This window comes from Leptonychotes weddellii, chromosome 6, assembly GCF_054177405.1.
Source record: "Leptonychotes weddellii isolate Sample4059 chromosome 6, ASM5417740v2, whole genome shotgun sequence".
Classification (NCBI taxonomy): Eukaryota; Metazoa; Chordata; class Mammalia; order Carnivora; family Phocidae; genus Leptonychotes; species Leptonychotes weddellii.
Window position 1 is genome coordinate 14,731,146 of NC_138374.1, and position 24,216 is coordinate 14,755,361.

Sequence of the window (24,216 nt, forward strand, 5' to 3'; positions counted from 1 at the left end):
CTCTGAGCATTTCCTCCGCACACAGCTTTTACATCCTTGCACATGTGTGTTCTTTTTACATAACATGCTCCTGGGTAGACCCTGACGATGACAACCAGGAATGCAGAGACCTCACCCCAGCTGAAGCTGACCATGTTGGGGAGCTGACTGCCTCTTCCCCCTGAGAAGGGGAGAGGCACAGGGGACCCCTAGATCTGGGTCCCAAACCTGGGCCCCTCTATCCCCCAGACACAAGCTCAGGGTTCCCAGCTGAGAAAGCCCACAGGGCCCGACACAGAGAGGTCGGGAGAGCAGAGCACCCCGGCGCCCAAGCTGCTAGACCCCATTCCTCTTGCCTTCCACCTTCCTGGGGAGCCTCTTGACCTCCGGCCTCGGGGAACCGTCCCCACCCCACTTGCACCAAGGGCAAGACCCCTCCTTCCCAGCCTGGAAGGCCTTACCTGGAGAGGCAAAGGTGCAGACAGCAGCCTTGCTGAGGGTACTTAACAGACCGTTGGTGGCATCCTCTGCCTGCTCGGCCGTGAGCACGTGCTGCTCCCTCGGCTCGCTGGCCAGTGTGTGCAGCTCCTCCCACCTGTCCCCAGGCCCCAGCGGAGAAGTGAGAGCCGCTCCTTGCCCACCCCCCGCCCTCCCGCCCACCCTACACCATACACCCTGCACCATGGGCTCCTTGCAGACAGCAACACGACCCCACCGCTCCAGAGTCCAGCCAGGCTGCAGATATGGTCCAGAAGTGAAGCAGAGCAAGACCCCGAGGATGCTCAAGCATGGGTCCTAACGTGTGCCTGCCAGAGTTCACCAACTCCCTCGGAGGAAAGCCTCCCCCTCAGATCCAGCAGCTTTTACTGGAGACACGGTCCTCACGGATGCAGTGGTCTGGCCGCGTCACCCAGAGCCGATGAGAAGAGTATAACCAGAAAGGAAATGAAGGAAGGTGGTTGTGCGTGGTGGCAAGACAAGAACAAACAAGGCCAGCTTGTGACAGAGAAAAATCCTGAAGAATGAGAGACAGGGGACGTACGAACTCAAAGGCCAGCAACGTGAGGCTGTGTGGAGGAAGGAGCCAGCACACTTTGAGAGCCAGAGGGCACTGCTCTTAGGGCCCAAGACAGAAATGGCGAGTGGCATGATAACCTGGGCCGTGAAGAAAGCGTTAAATGATGCTGAGAAAGCTTTCTGAGAAGACAGGGTAGTCAGTAATGCATTTAGAATCTTGCCCATCAGAAATTCATCCAAACAAACCAAGGTTTGGCATTGTGGCCGAAACTTCATTTATCTCTAAAATTCACTTATGTAAAACTCCCCATTCCCCTCTGAAGCCACGGAAGCCAGACCTTCCCTCCAGGATGAGGACAGGACCTGGCACGCACGGGGGGGCGGGGGGGGGGGGCGCGTTCAGAGGGCCGCTCTCCCAGCCCAGCAGCACATTTTCACAAAAGCCAGAGCTGAGAACCATCAGGGAAGGGGCTCAATGAATACTACCAGGAGGAAAGAGGCAGGTGTTTGATCCCATACAGAGCCTCACCCTGCCCACAGCAGTGGCTCCCAAACTTTGGGGGGCATCAGAATCACTGAGGGCCAGATAAACTGCCGATGGAGGCACCTCGCCCCAGAGTTCTGGATTCAACGGGGTAGGGCCCGATCGTGTATGTTCCTAACATGTTCTCACTTGCTGATGCCGCTGGTCCAGGAAACACACTTTGAGAACCACTGGTCAACAGTGACCCGGCCTTTGACCAGCAGTTGGGTGAGAGGAGTCAGGAGGGCCTGGAAACCCAATGGGCTTCCTCAGACGGTTCCTGTGGCTGAGCAGTGTCCCCTCTCCTGACCCAGGGCTTCTCGAGTCCTCTAAGTGAGGGGCACTCAAAGTGTGGCGTGTGGGCCGGTGTAGGCCGCCATATTGTTTCACCCTCGTCCAGAACCAGACAAGCACAGACACTGAGAATGAACACTCAGAACCTAGCTGTACAGCAACTTGACGGAGTCCTTCTCGGTTTGCTTGAATCAGATAGTCAACATTTGAGCTCAGGGTCTTTGTTTTTTATTTTACTTTCCTAGTAGTTCGTTTGTATTGTATTTCTCTAAAGTCTCAGGCCACAATGGATTAACACACAAAGCAAGGCAAACTGGACCCCCGCCACAGACGGTCTGAGAAGCACTGCTCCTATAGCAGCTAGAGAAGAAAGCCCAGAACTGGCCACGGATTTCCACCGTCTGGGAGGCTCCAGCCTCACCAACAAACTGGGCAGCTGTGACGTGCACGGTAGTCTATTCAGCACCGTGGGGGGGTGGGGGGGTTGGTGAGCCAGGAAGCAACACCCTCGTCTCCTCTCTCACCGGGTTTATCTCCTCACGTGTGAGGACACACAAAGAGCCCATGGTAAGGCGGTCTCGCCACCAGTAACAGACAACAGCACAGTGACAGTGGTGACGACCGTGAGCACCACCAGGACGTGGCCCGGAATGTCCCCTTGGTACTGCACATGCCGGTCCGTGGGGGTCTTCCCTCTCTGCGCTCACCCCCTAGGCGATCCTCAGGCGATAAATGCCATCCTCAAGTACAAGGTCTCTGTCTATCCTCTCTCTTGTGCCCCGGACTCCAACATCCAGCTGCTGACTCAGCTTTTGACCCATCTGCACCTCAAACTTGGGCCTGAAACAGAACTCTGCTTCCCTGATTCTTCCCCAGTCCTCCCCATCTCAGGAAACAACACCCCCTTTCCCTGTGGGGCTCAACCCCAAATCCTTGACTCTTCCTTCCACGTTCCATTCAGAGGCCACTCCGACCATTCCTCAGTGGCTCCCAGTGCTTCCCCACTACACGCCACTGTTACCTCTTGTGTGAGCAGCTCCAAAGACTGCCTGACTCGATGCCCCACGTCCCCCAAAATTGCTTCTCCTTCCACCTCTATTCTCTACCTGGCAGGCAGTGTCATCTTGTAAAACAGTAAGCTGATACATGTCATTTCCCAGCTCGAAGTCATCGAAAGACTTCCCAATCTACTCGCAATAAACTCTCAAGTCTTGACTCTGACCCACAGTCTCTAGACCTGACTCCCACCTACCTCTTCTGCCCCATTTCTTGTAATCCACCCCTTGTTTGCGCCTTCCAGACACTCCCTGGCGGACACACTAAGCTAGCTACTGCCTCAGGGCCTTTGTGCTTGCCACCCGCCTGCCTAGCCTGTTCTTTTCCCTGCTGTCTGGAAGGTTTGCTACTCCTTTCACTCAAGTTTCTGCTCAGAAGTCAACTCCTCTAAAATAGCGGGGCTCGCTAATGCCCATCACTCTGTTAACCTCCTCCCTTACTTTTTCTCTTTTGCACTTTATTTCCACCTGAAAGGACATTACTTGTTTATTCACTCATCTATCATCTAGTTCCTTTCCTAGAATGGAAACTCCGTGAAGGGCAGGCACCTGGTACTGTCTCTGCATCCCGAGAACTTAGAATAGCATCTGGCATATCTATTGACTGAGAGAATCGAAAATGTACTAAAGTTAATAAAGAGATTTCTATGTGCGGGCACAGTACCAGGACCAGAGTCATTTCACTCAATACCCACGACAACGAGGGGCCCACAGAGGCACCTCCAATTTTAAGGTTGGGAGCAGTGAGGACCCGTGGAGAGCACCTCCCAGCGTCTGGAGAGAAGAGCAGCCCGTCACAGTCCCCCACTCTCCTGGCCTCCGGAGCGGGTCTGTGACTCAAGCTAATGAGAAGCCTTTCTTGGATTATTCAACTGGAATCGGCAAACGGGAGTCTTTTCTCTCCGGGGTGGAGCTGGGCACTGCCCGCAGCCACGTTCCAGGTCGCTCTGAGGGCCAGGCTGAGGGAACGGCAGATGCGCGCGGAGGACAGAAAGGGTCTTCACGGCGTTCAAGGCCCTGGCTCCTGCTCGCCCCAGGGGACCCCCCGCCCCGACCCACCCAGTACAATTAGAGGAGTCCGTGGCTTTCCATTTCCGCCCCAGAGAATCTGAGTCAGGTTTCTGGCGCTGACAAGAGACAGTCTGGCTCGGACTAGAGACAATGCGCACTCTCAGACTCGAGCTCCCTGCGCTCCGGCCCGACGTAGAGAGTGAGGAAAAGACAGAGCCCGGGAAGGACCAGGGTGGTTGGGCCGGATCCCCTCCCGCCCCGTGGCTGTGAAGAGTCTCCACAGTCTGCAGGGCAACCCAGCGCTACCCGGGCTCTTACCTCGGAAACCGGACCCCGACGGCAAATATGGTGACGCCTCTTTCCTTCAGCTGCTCGGCGGGCAGCGCCACCTGCCCTTGGGACCGCCCGTCGGTGGCGACGACCAGGATCTGGGGCACGGAGGCATTTCTGCCCCCGGGGAACCCCTTGCGCAGAAGGTATTTCAGGGCGAGGCCTGTGTCTGTGCGCCCTCCTCTGAGCTCACAGGGGAGGAGAAAACAAGGCTGGGCGTCAGTCACCCACAGACGTGACAGCCGCGCTCTCCCAGCAGAGGCCCCAAGTGACAATTGCAGCACGGGACGTGCACTTTCTCACTCCCTGAACCACACTGGAGAGTAGAAATGCACTTTTCCCGTGGACTGAAGGCTCACCCCGCACACTTCTGTTGTGTTACGTGATAGAGTCATTCTCTGGGCACGTCTTTTGACTGTCTTCCTGTGCCCACCCCCCCACCCCCCACCCCCGCCTCCGGTGACCGCTCAGGGCTGACAACCCTCATTGTGTGCATCTCTAACACCCACCTCCCGCCTCCCCCTATCTGTATCATTCCCTTCTTGTTACGGCGGGGGGGGTGGGGGAGGCGCGGGGTCGGGGGGAGCAGGTCACTGAGCTAAAGAACACCGTGTGCATCTGTAAGAGTGATCGGAGGGCCTGAGGGGGGTCACGTCTGTGATCAGGCCTTCCTGGCCCGCTTTCCAGCTCAGGGTTGGGTGCTGCAAGGCTGAACTGATGGACGACTTCCAGATCAGGGGACGTTACAGCGGTCCCACCTCACCACAGCCTCGTTAGAGGGACGGTCCGCTGAGCTTGGAATGAAATCTTACAGTAGGACGCTCACATCCTGGGGCGGTGGGTGGGGGAGAACTGCCGGCTCTGAGAGTCAAGTGGGCAGAAAATGGTGATTCCCTACAATGGGTTTTAGGCCAAACCTTTCAGTGGGAGGCAACACCGACATGAAAAACAGCGTTGAGGCTGATGGAATCACGGCGGATATTGACTATACACACGGAGAAAACTGTTAGATCGTCGTTCTGAAGTGCTAATCACAGACTGTAGATTTGGGGGTGCACAATTATTCTCAGATCACACTGAGCGTCAGTGAAGGCAATGCCTGGCTCCCAGAGGGCCCTGCGGTGATTCTTCTAATGTGCAAACATCCAAGTGACGGGAGGCACGGCCAATCTGTGTATGTGTGTGAATGCCTGTGTGTGTTCACGTGTGAATGTGTGTACACTTTTGAAACGCAACGCTGAAAACGCTCCGTTCTCATGCAAGCCCGACGTGGCCCTCCTGCCCGGGCATCTCTCCTGCTCTGTTCTCCTCCAAGAGGCTCCTCAGAGATCCCTCTAGGCTCCTTTCATTTAGTGGTTCCCTCTTTCTCTCGGTCCTCAAAGACCTCTCCATTCAGCAGAGAGGTGACGGAAGAGCAAGGAGGAGTGTGCTTGGAAGGATTTATGGACCAGGCCCAGAATATTCTTTACTTTTACTGCTTTCTGTCCTAAGTGAGCTCTTTAAGGGCAATTCTCTTTGTGGAGCTCCATTAAGTTAATAAATGTCACAAGAGTGGATAGCTCCCAGAATAAAGACTCTTTGTCTACTATATATCAGCATCTGCATCAATTAGAAAGCCAGTTTTCAGCCCACTGGTGTTTACTGTGGACTCTCTAAAGGGAAGATAGTGAGAGGGAGACCAGGAAGCATAACATGACCCCAGCCCTCAACAAACTATTGGTCTAGCTGAAGAAACAGACCTACCAGCAAATAATAATTATCAATCAAAGGATGACAATTAATGAGAGTTCTGAGGAGGGCTTCACTGTGGGGAAGAGCTGTAAGGAACAGGCTCCTCAGCAGGGAAAGTGTCTCATGGGGTCTTGGTGGGTCCATGGATTAGGAGAAGAAGAGGCCACCCCAATCAGGGGAAAGGGTGTGAACAAAGACGCTGGGGAACACCACCAGCCGAGTCCTGGGTCTAGTGAGCAGAGCCTGGCTTGGGCAAGGGGCTTATCCAAGGGGAACAGAGCACACCAAGTACCCCCAACCCTCTTCATGCTCTGCTGGGTCGCACATGAGATACTGAGGACAACCAAGAGGATTTTGACTTCCGAGAAGACTGCCACCTTTACCAAAGCTCGTGTGTGTGTGTGAAATCTTCCTCTAAGGTTCCTGGAAAGGCAAACTGTTTCCCGTTTCTAAAGGATAATACTCACGCTGAGTTTCCACTTCATGCCAAATATTTCACCTACTCCTGTTACTGAATGTAATCCTTCCAACTATGGTAAAAGGTGCTAATAATATCCTCATTTAACAGATGAGGAAACTCCAGCCCAAGGGACAGTAATACTAAATGCCAGTATTTCCAGAGCACTTCTCATGTGGCAGGCACGACCATGTTTTTTTTTGTTCTGCTTTGGTGTGTGTGTGTGCAGGTGCTAAGCTCCAATAATTCTCACCATAGCTCTCTGAGATACGGGGAGTTCAGGGAAAGGCCTTATCGAAGGTCACACAGCTCATGAATGTGGAGGCAGGACTTGAACCCTGGGCGGCCGATTCCAAAGCCAGTGGTCTTTCTCTCTCCAGGGGTTGGCAAATTACAACCTGTGGGCCAAATCTGGTCTACTGCCAGTTGTTATAGATAAAATTTCACTGGGAAACAGCCATGCCCATTCAATTATGTACTGTCTATGCAGAGACCACATGGCCAGCAAAGCCTGAAGTATTTCCTTGATGGCTCTTCACTGAAAAAGTTTGCTGACCCCTGCTCCAGACTATTCTACCCGAATGGTCGCAACACTCTGTTCATCAAAAGCCAAGGAGTGACCATGGAGCTCCCTGGGCCTTCATGCCCCTGGCAGTGTGCCCTATGAGCCTCCTGGATGTGGGTAGAGAGAAATCAAATGTCAAAGACATGGAAGCCCAGGCTCCCAACTGTACTGGCCTGTGGGGAGTCTGCCCTTCCTATTACTCAGCACACAAATGCCTGTGCTATCTGTCTTCTCCACTTCTGCTCCTTAACCCGCCTTTCCCACTGGAACTCTCTGCAGGCGAGGTGAGATCCCTAAAGACTTCTGAACTCTGGGAAATGAGGAAAAACCCTGCCACCTATGTGGTCCTTACTCTGTAGAGCATTTCTAACTCACAGTCTGACTCCAGACAACGGAGGTCTGAGGCCAGAGTCTCTCCGAAATTTTTCCAATTCCTCTCTAACGGGACTAAACCAGATTGAAAGTAAAGGCTCACAGACTGTCTACTGTCTCGGGGAGTTGTGATTGCAATGCATGGACCTTTTTTGGCAGGGGTGGGGTGGGGTTCCAGAATCTAAACATTTTGCCACTCAAGTGGGTTAAGAACACGGGCTCGGGGCGCCTGGGTGGCTCAGTTGGTTGAGCGACTGCCGCCTTCGGCTCAGGTCATGATCCTGGAGGCCCAGGATCGAGTCCCGCATCGGGCTCCCTGCTCGGCGGGGAGTCTGCTTCTCCCTCTGACCCTCCCCCATCTCATGCTCTCTCTCTCTATCTCATTCTCTCTCTCAGATAAATAAAATCTTAAAAAAAAAAAAAAAAAGAACACGGGCTCCAGAGCCATTGGGGCTCAAATATTAGATCTGAAATTTATTAGCCAAGTAAACTAAAAAAGTTACTTAACCTGAAACTCAGTTTCCTTCCCTGTTAAGTAGGGAAAGTAACAGTAGTGAGGATTAAGTGCTGCACCCAGTGCCTCCTAGTACCTAGTGAGGACTCCATCAGTGATAGTTACCATGATAAACTAACGGTCCTATTCCAAGAAGTTTATCTTTTGAGTTAGTCTCAAATTCCAATGAGTTTAAAAATCTCTTGGGAGGCAGAATAATGGAGATTCTCAGATCCCATCACCAGAGACTCCAAATTGGTGGTGGGTGTGTGACCAGGCTGAGAGTCTACATTTCAAATCAGCTTCCTCTGCCCCAGGGAGCCTGATGCAGGTAATCTATGGAACAGATTCTGAAAAATAATTCATCAGAAAACTCACTGTAGGTAGAGGGGTTTGATTACAGGTGTTTTTTTCCCTCTCTTTTTTTAATCAATAGACAAAAATCTTGGAATCAGTGTAAATGTATCCTTTTAGAAGAATGATTTAATATACTATGATAGTTCAATTCATTGGGTTATTATATAACCATTAAAAAGGATCAACATGAAAAATAATGCAGCTTTATGCAAAAAAAAAAAAAAAACCACACGAAATAATAAGTTAAAAAACAAATGCTTTGTAATTATAACTCCTCTAAAAGCTATCTTTGAATGTTACCTGTGGCTTGAAAAAGGCTCTGTGCTAAGGTGAAGTGGTGCTATTTTTGGAAAGCTATCTAAATACAGTAAAACTCTGATAAAGCTATGCATGGGGTCCAAAAAAAATGCAATCACAGAAAATCAGAGTTGCATTCTTGGGAGATTAGGGAAATGACTGAGGGAGACTGCAGAGCCAGTTGGCCAGGAGCTCTGGCCATTCAGAGATTTGGCTGGCCATGCTCTATCTGATTTTATGCTATCACAGGGTGCAATACTTGATTGCAGTATTTTTTAAACTTCTTTTTGCAAAGCAGAGACAAGGGGTTGGCAGGACGGTTCCTTAGCCACCTCAAAACACACTTTCAGGGGATCGCTGTGGTCTAAAAAGGCAAGTATTGGGGGGTTTGGGTAGAGCTGTCCCAATCAGTCCAGCCTTTAAAATTTCATTGCAGCAAAAGGGTAGAGTCCTGGAGAGGTCATCACTCCCACTCAGCCAACATTCCTCTGTACTGATTAATAACAACATCTTAATATTTAGTGTCCTCAGCGACCCTGCAACTGTGGCCAAAAAATTAGTTACTGCCTCCTTGCCTTGTTTGCTACCTCTTATAGTCATCCTAGGACACACGAGCATTAACCACGCACAGCCCGGTAAGAAGAGCTGACCTTGTTCAGACACATGAAGAGGCTTCTTTCTCCACCCACCGTGTCCTCATCTGGCACCTTCTTACTGAGTCTCTGGACTTCCTATGTTGTGAATAATACTCTCAAGCCCTTCATTAGGACTTTCAACACAGCTGAGAGGAGGGTCAACCAACTCTTTAGGGGGTGAGAGGGGAGGGGAGGGTGGAAAGAGGTGGAAAAGGACAGCTGGGTGGGGTCTACTGGATGAGCCCCTCGCCTCTGTGGTCCTGGCCAAGTCACCTGTTCCTTCTCAGCCTCAGTAGTCTCTTCCATAAAATAACGGGCTGGAACAGTTACTGATGATCTATAAAGTGCCTTTTTGAACCAATTTGCTGCAATTTGCTTAGTTTTCAGAAGACAGCGGGGCCAGATGATGGAATCAAAGTCACCCAATTTTTCACTTTCAGTCCTAAACTTAAACCAACAGGTTACTTTTTCTTCTGCCAATGTTAACATGCATATAATGGGTACAAAGATGTTTCTGTAATAAAATGTTATATCAATAATGATATACACTTCATATACCATAAAATTCACCCTTTTAAAAGTATATAATTCCCTGATTTTTTATTTTTTTTTTTTAGATTTTTATTTATTTATTTGAGAGAGAGAATGAGATAGAGCATGAGAGGGGGGAGGGTCAGAGGGAGAAGCAGACTCCCTGCTGAGCAGGGAGCCCGACGCGGGACTCAATCCTGGGACTCCAGGATCATGACCTGAGCCGAAGGCAGTCGCTTAACCAACTGAGCCACCCAGGCACCCATCCCTGGTTTTTTAGTATATTCAGAGTTGTGCAACCATCCCCACTAAGTCCAAAACATTTCATTGCCCCCAAAAGAAGCCCCACACCCATTAGCAATCACTCCCTCTTCCCCCTCCTCACCACCCCTGGGAGTGACTAATCTGCTTCTGTCTCCACAGATTTGCCTATTCCAGACATTTCATATAAATGAAATCATACAACATGTGGTCTTCTGTGTCTGGCTTCTTTCACTGAGCATCCTATTTTCAAGGTTGATCCATGTTGGGGCAAGAATCACGTCATCCTTCCTTTTTATGGCTGAATAATATTCCATTGTTTGGATATACCACATTTGGTTTATCTATTCACTCACTAGACATTTGTGTTGTTTTCATTTTTTGGCACTTATAAACAATGCTACTCTGAACATCAGTATACAAGCTTTTCTAGGGGCATACATTTTCACTTCATTCGGAGTAGAGTCGTTGGGTCATATGGTAAGTGTGTTTACCAGCCAGACTGTTTCCAAAGCTGCTGCACCATTTGGTGCATGAGGGTTCCAATTTCTCCACGTCCCTGCTGACACTTGCTACTGTCTGTCATTTATCGTAGCCTTGCTAATGGGTGTGAAGTGGGAGTTCACTACAGTTTTGATGTGCATTTCCTTAATGACTAAGGACACTGAACATCGTTTCAAGTGCTTATTGACCATTTAAGTATCTTTTCTGGAGAAATGTCTGTTTACAAGGTTTCTCGTTGGGATGATGAAAATGTTCTAAAATTACAGTAATGGTTGCATAACTCTGGAAAATACACTCAAAATCCCTGAACTGTCCCTATTAAGTGTGTGATCTTTATGGTATTTAAATTATGTCAATAAGGTGCTTTTAAAAGGCTAATGTGCATAATAATCATAGGGCAGGGAGGCAGTGGCAGAGACCTTTCAAAAGTACAGATCCTAAGTATCTAGTATCTAAGTATCCTAAGCCCAGAGAGGGATTCATTAGGTCTGGGAGGGAACCACAGCACCTGCATTTTTGACACACACCCTAGGCAACTCCGACCCAGACCTTCTGACCAAAGATCTCACTTTAACAAGGGCTGCTCTGGGTATCGGAGCCCAAGACTGTTTCTCGATAGGAAACCATTCTTGGAAGGGTAGAAGGCTCCAAAGAACTAGGAAAGACCAGTGTACACTAACGTCATTTTTAACACACATTTCAATGTGCTCTTTTCCCTTGTACTTTCTTGCATTTGACTCGCCTCTCATTCTGCTCAGGGCACCCCTGGGCTGGGATAAATAGCCTGAGATGAAGCCACTGGGGGTACGTATAGGGTACCTATAGGGCCCCCAAAGTTCCTGCTGTGCCCAGTGTGGGAGCGCGGGCTTCTTGAGGGCACTGGCAGACATACAGAGGCCCGTGACTGGGAAAAGGGCCGCAGAGTCTAGGGCCTTTGCAACTGAAGTTGGTGGCTGGCTATAAAGGGCTGGGACCACGGACATCAGTGGGACATCAGTGGGACTTCACTGGGCACACGCACAAAAGGGGCAGCAGACAACACAGAGGATCCAGAGATCAGAGTGGAAGGAAAGGCTTCTCCTGTGTGGGTTTGTGAACGCGTGTGCGTAGCATGCATATATAACACACTTTCATATACATAAAGATATGTGTGTATATAATAGACATGTATATAAAACATACACAAAATATATGTATATTTACATATGCATATTTGCATATACAGCTGACTCGTGATGTGAATAATGTTACGACCCTACTACATACATAATTTATAGGGCATGTATGTGCATGAGCTCTCCAGAACAGAGTCACACTGGAGGACAATCAACATGAATAGCTATTCAGAAAATTTTAAAGCATTCTTAGTAACAGAGGAACACTGACTCTTTCTAGAAGACAAAAACGAGGCTCCAAGAAGTATGGCGAGCCGTCCCAGCCACAGTGGTGACCAGGGAAAGAACTGGGAGAAAGAGCCAGAGTTCTTCCCACCACCCCATGCTCTTGACGGGTCTCGACCTTCACTAGCCACTTGGTCCCAGGTTAACTGGCAACTCCACACAATAGCAGCAAACAGACTTTCTTTTTTAACTTGCATGTAAGTTCCCACCTGGGACACTGTTATGTAATAATAAGGAGCAGTCTTGAGAAGGGAATTCTCATTACAGACTGTGCACAGCTGGGGTTCCGGAAGCCAAACCACAGCCCTCCCTCGGGCCAATCACACCCTTCTAGGGAGCGATCTTAAGAGCCCCTGGCCTCATCCTAACCATGGCAGCATCTGATCATACATACTTGAAGACCATCCTCTTGATTTTTGCCTTCACTTCCTGTTGGGATGAAAACGAATCCAAGCGGAATTCCAGACGAGGAGCGGAACTGAACTGGAGTGCTCCCACTCTGACCTGCAGTAGGAGACAGAGGGCCCAGGGGTCTGAGAGCGAGGTCAAGTCACAAACATTCCTAAGGGACAAGAAAGGACGAGAAAGGTGAATGACCCTGCCTCCTGCCCACTCAACAAATACCAGTACCAAGGCTTTCTCCAGTGTCCCTGAAAGAAGGTTCCAAAGGCCAGGAGGAGCATCTGGAAGGAAACAGTGAATCTGCCTATGTGCCGTACTGACAACCACCAGTTCAAACTTCTCAGCCCACATTCTGGCAGCTCTCCCGGCTGGGCTGTGAGCATCTCTAGGGCAGGGTCTCTGGTCACACTTCCAAAGGCCTCCCAGGTGCAGGCACTGTTTTCAGCAATCTCATTATTTCATTTAACCCACAGAGCGCCATCAATACTCACGCAGCTGCTGGAGAAACTAAAACGCAGAGAGGACATGGATCTGGCCCAGGGCTAGTGAGAAGGGGAACCGGGCCGTTGGACTTTGTGCTTCCGGCGCTCACTAAGCCTCAGTTACATGACTTGCCTTCTTAGCCAGCGCGGGCCTGCAGCAGCATGCTGCCGACCCAGCCCCAGGGCGCCGCAGAAGTGAACGGGCGGTCCTTCCAGGCCTGCTCCTGCCACGCTGGGGAAAGGCCAGCTCTCCTGACCGGAGTCACACTGGAGGACATGCAACACTGGAGCTGAAGGGCCTCCGCAGGGGAAGGAGTCAGAGCCACGGGTGATTCCAAACAGACTTGGCCTCCTCATTCAGGAGGCCATTTGAAAAACTCCAACGCCTTCCAAAACCGGAGAAGGGAAACTGAATAAAGTCACTTTCTGGGCCCTTAGGACACTAGCCTGTCTCGAGCAGAAAAGGCTATACACATTTAGGCCTCCTCTCGAGGGCCCACGCCCTGTACCCAATCATTGGCTCTCCAAAACCCCTGGAGAAACTGCATTCTCGCTACTATGCTCTTAACTAACCCCTATTCTGGCCAAGATTGCAAATAGGCCAAGTGATTCATATTTCAGCAATGAGGCTGCCTTTTACCTACTACTTGAACTCCTTCACTGCTGATCCCTGAACAGGCTTGGTGCTTTGGAGACCATCAAAGCGCTCAGCCCCACCGGGCCAGCTATGTCTGCTCCCAATGAGCACAGCCCAGCAGATCTTGCTTTAACAGGAAGTTCTAAGGAGGAGCTGGTGAGCATCTTCAGTAGAAAGAAATTTAAGTCTTGGGTGTGCGTGTGTGGAAGATGGACACTGGAAAACAGCAGTAGAGAAGCTCAGGAGATTCTGAGGAACAACCCTTTGGAAATCTCCTTTGAAGTCAGCTTGTGATCAAGGTGGCATCTCCAATTAGTGGGGGAAAGATGGTCCAGTCAGTAAGTGATACTGGGACAACTGAACAGCCACCTACAAAATAGAGGATCAATCACAAATGGATTCAAGATTTACATGTGTAAGAATGTAACCATGAAAGTTCTAGAAGAAAACTTGAATGTCTTCATAACTTCAAAGTGGAAAAAGACCTTACTGTGCCTTGAAATCCAGAAGCCATAAAGGAAAAGGTTGATAAATCTGACTACATAAAGAAAAGTTCTGGGATGCCTGGGTGGCTCAGTTGGTTAAGCGTCTGCCTTCGGCTCAGGTCATGATCCCAGGGTCCTGGGATCGAGCCCCACATCAGGCTTTCTGCTCAGCGGGGATCCTGCTTCTCCCTCTCCCTCTGCTCCTCCCACTTCTTGTGCTCTCTCTCTCCCAAATAAATAAAATCTTTAAAAAAAAAAAAAAAAGTTCTGCAGGGCAAAACATGCCATAATGCATTAAAAAATGAAGACAAACAGGGGCGCCTGGGTGGCTCAGTCGTTAAGTGTCTGCCTTCAGCTCAGGTCATGATCCCAGGGTCCTGGGATCGAGCCCCATATCGGGCTCTCTGCTCAGCGGGGAGCCTGCTTCTCCCTCTCCCACTCCCCCCCTGCTTATGTTCCCTCTCTCGCTGTGTGTCTGTCAAATAAATAAATAAAATCTTAAAAAAAAAAATGAAGACAAACAGAAACGTTGTTTGCAGCTCAAGTCAGAGGCACAGGGTTAGTTTTCCCAATATGTAAAGAGTGTCTAGGAATTCACATGTAAAAGACCAACAACACAATAGAAAAATGGGCAAAGTGATCACACAGGAAATACAAATGTCTCTTTAGTATGAGAAAAGATGCTTAACTGTACCACACAGAGATGTAGCAAAAAGCTAAATACAATGTTTGCAGGGGAAACTAGCAAGTTCTCAAACATTTCTGGTAAGAACATAAATGTTACTGCATCCATGGAGAGCACTTTGTCAAATATTATTGAAAGTTACAATTGCAGGGGCACCTGGGTGGCTCAGCATCTGCCTTCATCTCAGGTCATGATCCCGGGGTCCTGGGATAGAGTCCCGCATCGGGCTCCCTGCTAAGTGGGGAGTCTGCTTCTCCCTCTTCTCCCCCACCCCCGGCTCGTGCTCTCTCACTCTCTCTCTCAAATAAATAAATAAATAATCTTAAAATAAAAAGTTACAATTACATAGGGAATTTATCCTACAGATATTCTTCCATATGTGTGATAATGGATTTATGAGCCTACAGTGTATTTGTAATATCAAATGTCTGTCAGTAAGGGATTGGTTAATTAATCCTCAGGAAATCCTTATGATGGAACGTTAGTAAGCTGTAAAAAATAATATAGATCTATATTAAGGCCAGGTTACCTATATACCTAGATATGGAAAGACTTCCAAGATAACATGAAGAGGAAAAGGCGAGGGATGGAACAGTGCATATAGCATGATATATCTCATATTGCTTTGTTTGCATGAAGCGATTCCGGAAGGATGCTCATGGAAGTAGGTAGGGACGGGGGCGCCTGGGTGGTGCAGTCGGTTACATGTCCGACTCCTGGGTTTCGGCTCTGGATGTGATCTCAGGGTCATGGGATTGAGCCCGGCATCGGGCCACATGCTCAGCATGGAGTACACTTGAGACTCACTCTTCCTCTCCCTCTGCCTCTCCCTACCAAGCGTGTGCGCACGCTCCCTCTCGCAAATAAATAAATAAATAAATAATAGATCTTTTTAAAAAAAGCAAGCAGATAGGAAAAGTGGGCAGATGGAAAATGTGAGTAGGGACACTTGGCATTGAATGTGTTTTAATTGAACCATGTGAATGATTACTTGGTTAAAAAACAGCTCCCTTGAGACCAGCAGCAGCTGGGTGTATTTACTCGAATCAAACAGGAAGGCTACAACATCAAAACAAAACAAGATGGAAATAGCTTGAGTCAGTGGTTAAGGCATTTAATGTAACTGGTGGTTTGGGAGCAAAGCAGTTGCCTTTTATCTTCGGTTTACTGTATGCTCAGGAGCGAGCCTGCCCAGATTGCTCGCCGCTCTATAATCGCTCTGGTCTCTGCTGCAATCACTGTATTAGAGCCAGGAAGCGAACTTCTCGGCTTTTAATTGCTGGGAGGAAGGCTTCAAACACCTTCCATCCACCTCCACAATGAAGCATCCATGACAAGCCTTAACTTACAGCGACTTGAAAGCTAAAGTTTTAGAAAGTAAAATAAGGCGCAGATCCCTTGCACATGGAGGAATAAGGAGTCAGAGAAACGCAGCAGCAAAAGCAGAAAGCCTGAAGCACAAATCAGATCGAACCGTCTTCAACGGCTCTCCTGCAAACACCCTTTGCTAGCATCCCAGCAAGTCTGAGCGGCTCGAGGTCCACATGCTCACTCGCTCACTGAAACAGACCGCACCGCCAACCCCCTTGCTCAAAGAGTCTTGCTGCGAGAAAGTTTTTCTCAGGTCCAGCCCAAACAGAGCCCTCTGAATGCCCAGATTCTGTCTGAATGAAATACAGCCACTCTGCACCTTCTTTCACCTGAACGTGATAATCAGCTTCCCTCATCTATGGAAGTTTCCAGGGCTCTCACTGTTCTGGCTCCTTGGGGTGGGTACCGCCTGGTTTGCCAATTTCTAACCTAAAAATCAGCCTCTGGAACATAATGCCATATTTTAGATGTGGTCTGGCAACACCAGGTTTTAATTCCCTGAACTCTGGGGACCTGTGGTTGACTTGCACCAGCCCTGAAGTTTTCTTACCCTCTCGGCAGACGCTGAGTTCCATCAGCACCCACCCCTTACACACACACACACACACTGCCACCATGCCAGCTATCCATTTGCCATGTGACAGGGTGTGACTTCTGAGGGTCACCTCCTTCTGACCCAGGAACCACCCACAGGGAGGGACAAGGGTCCTAATGGAACAGGTCCTGAGCTGAGCGGCTAGAGCCCCAATCCTTCCACACTTAGCTGTGTCCTCCGCTTACTGTGTGACCCCAGGCAGTTACTTAGCCTCTCTGAGCCTGTTTCTTCATCTGTAAAATGTTCACCAATAATCCACACAGCTCTTCTCTCCCAACCTACCATCCTCTGGGGCCTCCAGGCCACCCATTTCAGGACACGCACTACCTCAGTGCCAACATCAAACGTTCGATCTTTATGGCTCTTTCTCCATAAATAACTCATGAAACTTCATGGGGGAAATACCTCCCTTGAAAAGCAGGACCCTGTGCAGAAGGTGGGGACTCAGCAGTCCTTGGCCCCGGCCCTCGGAGGACCTGCGATGGCTTCACAGGTGGAACGTCCAGGCGGCTCAAGCCCAGATGGAATGGTTTCTGCTACGGTGTCTTTGGATGGCCGTGCCGGACGGCCTGCGGTCCAGGGCGATGTGCTCACTCTCCTCAAATTACCTGCCATTCTGGAGAAAATCTGGCTTTCATTAAAAGCCACTTTTGCTCTTCAGTCCTAGAGGTTTTTCTGGGATTAACCCAGGAATGTCATCTTAGAAAACCACTTCCTTCTGCAACCTGTTTGCAAGTAGTCTCTAATTCAAGTTAAGTATGGCTTCTCAGACCAAAACACCCTTCTTAGATTTTGATTTTTGAGTAGGTTCACATGGTTCAAAACCCATCAAGTATAAAAAAAAGTAAAACGGATGAGTCTCCTCCTGGATTTGCACCCCATCTGCTCAGTTCCTGGCCTCGCTCTCGACAGCAGATCACTGCTCTTAGCCTCTTTACAGATCTCTCCAAGTACAAACATAGACTTTTTACCGCCCTTTTTCATAAAAAGTAACACATTACATATACCATTTACCATACACCTTTTCACTCTCATCTGGGTTGAGGCCCCTCCATCCAAGAGAGCTTCCCCATTCACTTTCTACAGCTGCCCCGTGTTTCCCTTATGAATGCACCCTAATGAATTCACCTGGCCCCTGTGAATGGGTGTTTGGATTACCTGAAATCTTTTACGATCGTAAACAACTCTGCAAGGAGTAACTGTGTGGTATTTTGCATCTGTGGGAGTATCTGCAGAATAAATTCCTTGGGGTGGAATTCTTGAGTCACAGGGCCCAGGCCTTTGTAATTCGGACAGACGCTGCCAGATTCCCTTCCTAGAGGTTGCACCAGGTTATACTCCCACCATCAGTGCAAACCCATTTCTACAGATCTGCCACCGGGGCAAGTCACCAAACTGGATTTTTGCTAATCCAGTAGGTGAAAATGGTATTTCGGTGGGAGTTGTGCTGTTACAGTGGGTGAGGCTGCCTAAGGGCCATTTGTGTTTCAATTTCTGGGAACTGTGTTCGTTGCCCATTTTTCTACTGGGTTGTCCCAAGATGCCCCTTTTAGCAGCGAGAGCCACAGTCAGCACAATCTGCTGCTATTTAAGAACGGCTCTCCAGAGCCAGGAAGAGCAAGAAATGAAGAAACTGGCTGGATTCACTCAGGCAGGAGGAGCTCCTCTCAAGTGAACATACGGGGTGGGAGCTGCACTTCATATTGAGACTGGTCTTCCGAGGTAGAGTTTTTGTCTGTCAGTATACTTTCCCTTTTCCACTGTTCCATGAACACCTCTCCCTAGTGGGGAACCGAGAACGTGGATCAGCCCATGACTCACACTTGGCCAGATCCTCTTTCCCCTCTGACTACGGAGATTGGTCAAGGGATTGTCATGTGACCTACACCTGCCCAGTGGGAGCCCTCCCTGGGACCTTCTGCCACGTGTTGAGGGAGAGAAACCCACTTTCTTTTAACTGGGATCACTGGCTTGAGGGGCAGTGCGGGGCAAATTTTCCATGTAAGGAAAGCCTGCGTGGGAAGGAAGCCAACCAAGGAACACAAAACTGACGGAATGAGCCCTTAGATCCTGCCATGCCTAGAACCAGGACCCACCCCCTTGGTCTTCCTGTTCCACGAGCCAGTGAATGTCCTCTTCTTTTTTTTAAAGAGTTATTTATTTATTATTTGAGAGAGAGAGAAAGAGAGAGTGTGGGCACTCGCGAGCCGGGGAAGGGGCAGAGGGAGAGGGAGAATCCCCAGCCCCCGAGGCGGGCTCAGTCTCTGATCCTGAGACCGCGACTCAAGCGGATGCCCAGCCCACTGGGCCACCCAGGCGCCCCGTAAATGTCCTCTTCTGCTTAGAACTGGATTTCTGTCACTTGCAACCAAAGATGCCCTAATACAAAGATGACAAGACTTGCACTCACCCTCTCAGGGTTGATGTCCAGAGCGTCACAGACCATGATGGCAAAGTGCTTAGACCTTTCAAAGCTCCCCTTCCCGACACTGTGCGATCCGTCTATCAGAAACAGGACGTCCACTGCTGCCGAGCACTGAATCACTAGGGGAGAGCGGAACACAGTGGGTGACAGCCCGCTTCCCTGCCCTCTGGTCCCCAGAGGGTCTCCCTCCTGAAGCGGAGTGGAGGCAGAAACAACCCTGGGGTGGATCAGGTTGCTGCTCTTCTTAGCACATGGGTGAAAACACCACAGGAGAAGGTCCCAGCCAGAGGCGCTCTCCTCTGCAGCAGGAAGTACACTCCCCCGCCCGCCCCCCACAGTGGGCACAAAGCTCACCAACAGGCCCTTGTGTGGAAGTCTTTGTAATACTGGAGGAGTCTAACTCAACAACGCGAATGGAGTCCTAAGAGGACAGGCTACTGGGCCAGTGAGGGATACCGAAGAGCCTTGGTCCCAGCCCTTGGGGGCCACGATCTAGTCCAGGATCCAGCCAGATACCCTGGTGCATGAGGCTGCATGACCCCAGAGTTCAAGTGAGGATAGCACTGACTGTGCCTTCCCTACATGCCATGCACTGTCTCCGACACTTTATATGTGCTAATTCTTATAACCACCCTAAGATAGCTATTTTTTAATTTTTTAACAGGTTTATTGAGATACAATTCACATACGAAAGAATTCATCCATTTAAAGTATACAATTCAGGGGGCACTGGGTGGCTCGGTTAAACATCTTGATTTGAGCTCCAATCATGATCTCAGGGCTGTTGAGACCGGGCCCCGTGCTGGGCTCTGCTCTGAGTGTGGAGCCCGCTTGGGATGCTCTCTCTCCCTCTCCCTCTGCCCCTCCCCAACTCATGCACGCATTCTCTCCAAAAAAAAAAAAAAAATTAATTAAAAAAATAATAGAGTAAAATATATAATTCAGTGGCTTTTAGTATATTCACAGATACATTCCATCCTTGCCACAGTCATATTAGGACATTTTCCATCACCTCAAAAAGAAACCCTAGACCCTTTAGCGATCAGCTCCCTAGCTCCCCACCCCACCCCTAAATAGATGTATGGTTTTTACTCCCAGTGGAGAGATGAGGAAGAAGGACACAGGGCAATTCAGTAACCTTCCTAAGGCCAAAGTACGAGTAAGCGGTGGAGCTGGGAAGCAAACTCAGGCTGTCTAGCTACAGAATCCACATCCCACCACCTCACCGTCAGGATGTAGGAGAGTGGAAGTCAGAGAAGCACCAGCGAGAAGGCACCACCCAGAAGGCAGTGACTGAGGGGGATTTCACGGGAGAGGGAGGAAGGGACACGCAGGGTCTCTGGGAACAGGCTGGGGTGGCTTGAGCAGGTGGAGTGGATGCTGAAAAGGGTGGAAGACGAAGGAACATGGAGGGAGATGAGGCTGGTTGGGGAGACGGTGGTCACATAGCAGAGGACTCCCGAGCAACACCAAGAAATTCAGCAACAAGGATTTACCCAAGGTTTTCACCCAGGATGGAGACCTAGGTCAGGCCTGTTGGGGAAAAATGACTCTGGCCACAGTGTGAAAGGAAGATGGGAGTGGGGCAGGAACATTCTGGAGTCAGGCAGAGGCCAACATGGGGGTCTAGAAGGTTGACTGACACATAGGCTTACTTTTGTTAGCCGCTAAAATCTTCCCAATGGTCTCCCTGCTTACGTGGACTTCCTGAAGAGGATGAGACTGGCGTACTAGGAGAGAAGACACCAAAAGCAGTCATCACAAAGCAGAGAGGGGAGGAGTCTTTGTCCACATTATGTGACCAGAACCAATAGGTAGTGAAAGGGAAAACTGGAATGTGGAGGAATTTAAGGACGTTGCATCTCAAAAATCACCAGAAACCCCTCCAATTGCTTCATCAGGTATCTCTGTATTTAAATTTGGGTATTTTGAAGCAAAAAATTAAAAATATACATAGAGGGGGATTCAGAGAGCCTATGATTCTGATGAGTTTTGCCCCTGGTTAGGCATAACAACTGGGTGCCTCTCCGGAGTGCAGCACCTTGCCATAAAAATTAACCTTGGATATAAACATACAATTCACAGACAAGCACAAGGGAAAATGTCTGAACAGGTGACAAAATGTTTTTAACCCAAACAATAAGATACCCTTTTAACTGCGAAATTAAATGACCAGCTTCTTCATTTAAATGTAAATGGGGAAAGATCAAAGCAGGAAAAACCTTCCCAGTGGTGGCCCTGAAAACTGGTAGAACCCTTTTAGAAAACAATTTGGCCAAATGAATGAAGAGTCATAAAGCAGCTTACAGCCTTTGCCCCTGTGGTGTGGCACCTGGGGAAGGGATTCGAAGGAAGAACAATTTTAGAGAAGGGAAAAGGTACATCAGGACTCTCCTTTCAGGGTTACTTGTGATGGAGGAATGGTGGAGATAACAAATATCCAGAAAGACAGGGCTAGGAGTAAACGCTGATAAATTTGTTCAGTGCAATTAATATGAACAAGGGCTAAGAAGTTTTCGGATAGGAAGTTCGTGAATGTATCTTTCATTCTCCTATATGATGTCCAGTAAAATGGTAGTGATGGTACGTTTAAAAAGTAAACTCTTGAGAGCAGGGGTAACATGCCAAGGAAGCCCCAGACTGCTGAACACGAGCCAATCGTGATGGAAGTCCTAAAGGCCATGAGGGCGCCACCTGGAAGGCTATTCTGAAAAGCCAAGTGCACTCAATTGATGGCTACCGGCAGAAGTCCACGCGCAGAAGCTTTATAAATATCCACGGGCGGTGGGTAAGCACGGAGGAAATACAGTGAGGTGGGCAGAGCAGGGGAGCAGGCCAGGCAGGGGGCAGATGAAGGAATGTGGGGGGGGGGGCTGTTGGGAAAGGGGGTAACGGGGAGTGGGGGCGGGGAATCATGCCAGGCAGGTACGTTGGGCCCAAGGGGATCTGTGACTGCCAGGAAAGTCATTAGGAGGGAGAAACCAAAGGAAAAAGTCAGGGTCTGGGGTGGGGATGCCTCTTGCTTGCAACACACACCCCCTTAGTCAGCCACCCCCTGGGCTCGCCCCAGCCCCATCTTCTCTGGCTCCTCTCCACTCACTACTCGCCAGTGCAAACTAACGTAGCTCCCAGTTCTCCCCACCTAACCTTCCAGCGGATGGTTTCTGCTCACCGGATAGGCCCTTCCCTCAATCTTGACTCACAGAGGATGGTTCTTGGCCAAAATGCTGAACCAGCCATTAGCCCCGCAGACAAGAGTATGGGACAAAAATCTGACCATCTGCCACTGCGGTTTTGCCACCAGAGGTAGAAACAAGACAAACTACAAATAAAGACCGCAGACTGGGTTTGCAGGGAGAAAAAGACCCTTCCACTCGCATAAAAAATGGCATGTTGGGACAGAGGCTGGGCAATGGTTCAAAACCCGAAAATTCACTCAATAATTCAGCAAATTGGTCTTCCAGAACACAGAGGCTCTCTGCTTCACTGCGTTCCGAGAGCAAGGTCTTGCCGACCCGTGCGGCCGGCTGCCCCCGCCCATCATGCTGAGCTGCTCCCATCGGCCCAGCTGCTCTAGAAGCTCCCGGGGGCAGGAACATCTCCAGCCAGCCTCTCAAAGCCTAGTCCAGCCCTCTGTGCACCGCACATAAGCACTAAGGTTTCCTGAGTAAGCCCATGGAGGACTAAGAAGGGCCCAGGAGCCAAGGAATCTCCAAAGCCCTACCAAAAAACCCCAGAAAAACACTGGTCCTTTTTACAAGTCTCACCAGCAAATTCCCCAGCTGGAGACAGGCCAGCAGCCTCCCCCTGAGGGGAAGGCTGGGACCAGAAACCACTCACTAAAGATGTCACTCAGCGAATGTGTCTTTCTATACCGTGTGCTCAGCTGTTAACGGCAGGTGCCAGGCTTCAGATGAGCCCTCCTTTTGCCTTAGGTGACGTCCCCTCTGCTCCCCTACAAGGTCACCTCAGGATGGTGCAGAGCTTCCCCTACAGAACAGGGAGCTGATGAATGTGTGACTGTTGGTTCCTCCTCTGGGTGGGGCTAAGGAGTGGGCAGGGTGAGAATCACTAATCTAGTCAAACCCTTTCACTTTACAGATAAGAGAGCAGAGGCCTAGTCAGATGATTCCTGTACTTTCTCCTCCCTCAGAGGAGCCCCCAGTGGTGAGGCCAGCCCAGAAGTCAGAAGACAACAGCTGTGCGACCCTGGGCAAGTCACAAGCCTCACCGGGCCTCCCCTGCCTCATCCGTCCAACCCAGGAATGGTCAGGTCAAGTGCTCTGTAAACTGGACAGGGCTACAGAAGGCGAAGTTCTGCAATGAGCTAGAGCAGAACCCGGGCTGTGCCCGAGCCTCCGGGGACCTCCTTCAGGTCTTGTCCCCAAACATATCTCATTGCTCCTCAGTCCCCGGACCACGAAGCTACTATGTTACACCATCTACCCACATGGCTTAGAGAGGGGGGCTAGGGGGGCTGAGCAACCACCCACCTTCTTCCAGCCTCTCTTATCTCCCCAGGCGCCAGGGAACAGGCAGGTGGCGGCAGGATTCAACACAGCGGAGGCTCACAGACCACAAGAGGATCCTGAGCTAGACTTGGGCGGCCGGACACCCTGTCCACTTGTTCTTACTTGTAGGACAGCAACCTGCAAGACACTCTGTTTCCTTTCTACCACCTCATTTTAACAAGGCTAGAATTTGGGAGAGGAGTAAAAACAGAGTTGATTTTCTCCGTTATTCGTTCATCTATGCACTTCTGGAACACTTCTGTGTGCCAGGCCTGGTGCTGGGCGCCAAGATTATAGAGTGGTGAATACACAATATGTAGGATCTCTTTCTTGTGGAGCTTCTATCTGGTACAGAAGATGGACGCTAAGTTTTTAAAAATTCACACACAAGTACTACATAGCAGAGGTGCCTGGGGCTACAGGTATTAAGGGCACTGACCTCACCTGGGGGACCTGGAGGAGCTGTGCTGGCTGCTGACGGATGAGTAGGAGTTTACCAGGGTGGCAGTGTTGTGTGAGGGGGTGATCTAGGCAGAGGGGTCACCTGTGAGAACCCCTAGGCAGGGAGGGAGCAAGGGGGCTGGGCGGGATTTGGAGGAATGTCGGCTTTGGCGCAGAGAGAGAGAGTACCAAGAGGGCACTTTGAGGCCTGAGGTCTGATAAGCAAGGTCTCTTTTTTTTTTTTTTAAAGATTTTATTTATTTATTTGAGACAGAGAGAATGAGAGAGAGAGAGCACATGAGAGGGGGGAGGGTCAGAGGGAGAAGCAGGCTCCCCGCTGAGCAGGGAGCCTGATGCGGGACTCGATCCC

At 49.9% G+C, this 24,216-nt stretch overlaps 1 protein-coding gene across 1 annotated transcript in view; it reads right to left on the reverse strand.

Moving 5' to 3' along the window:
* The window catches only part of VWA2 (von Willebrand factor A domain containing 2), a 42,737-nt gene that overhangs the window by 9,825 nt on the left and 8,696 nt on the right, over nucleotides 1–24,216 (reverse strand). Inside the window, exons 3-8 of the mRNA XM_081823067.1 lie at nucleotides 20,550–20,624; nucleotides 18,880–19,013; nucleotides 12,207–12,316; nucleotides 4,198–4,392; nucleotides 441–574; nucleotides 22–160 (exon numbers count right to left, since the gene is read on the reverse strand). Coding sequence (XP_081679193.1) covers nucleotides 22–160; nucleotides 441–574; nucleotides 4,198–4,392; nucleotides 12,207–12,316; nucleotides 18,880–19,013; nucleotides 20,550–20,624 — 787 coding nt within the window. The remainder of the gene's footprint in view (nucleotides 1–21; nucleotides 161–440; nucleotides 575–4,197; nucleotides 4,393–12,206; nucleotides 12,317–18,879; nucleotides 19,014–20,549; nucleotides 20,625–24,216) is intronic.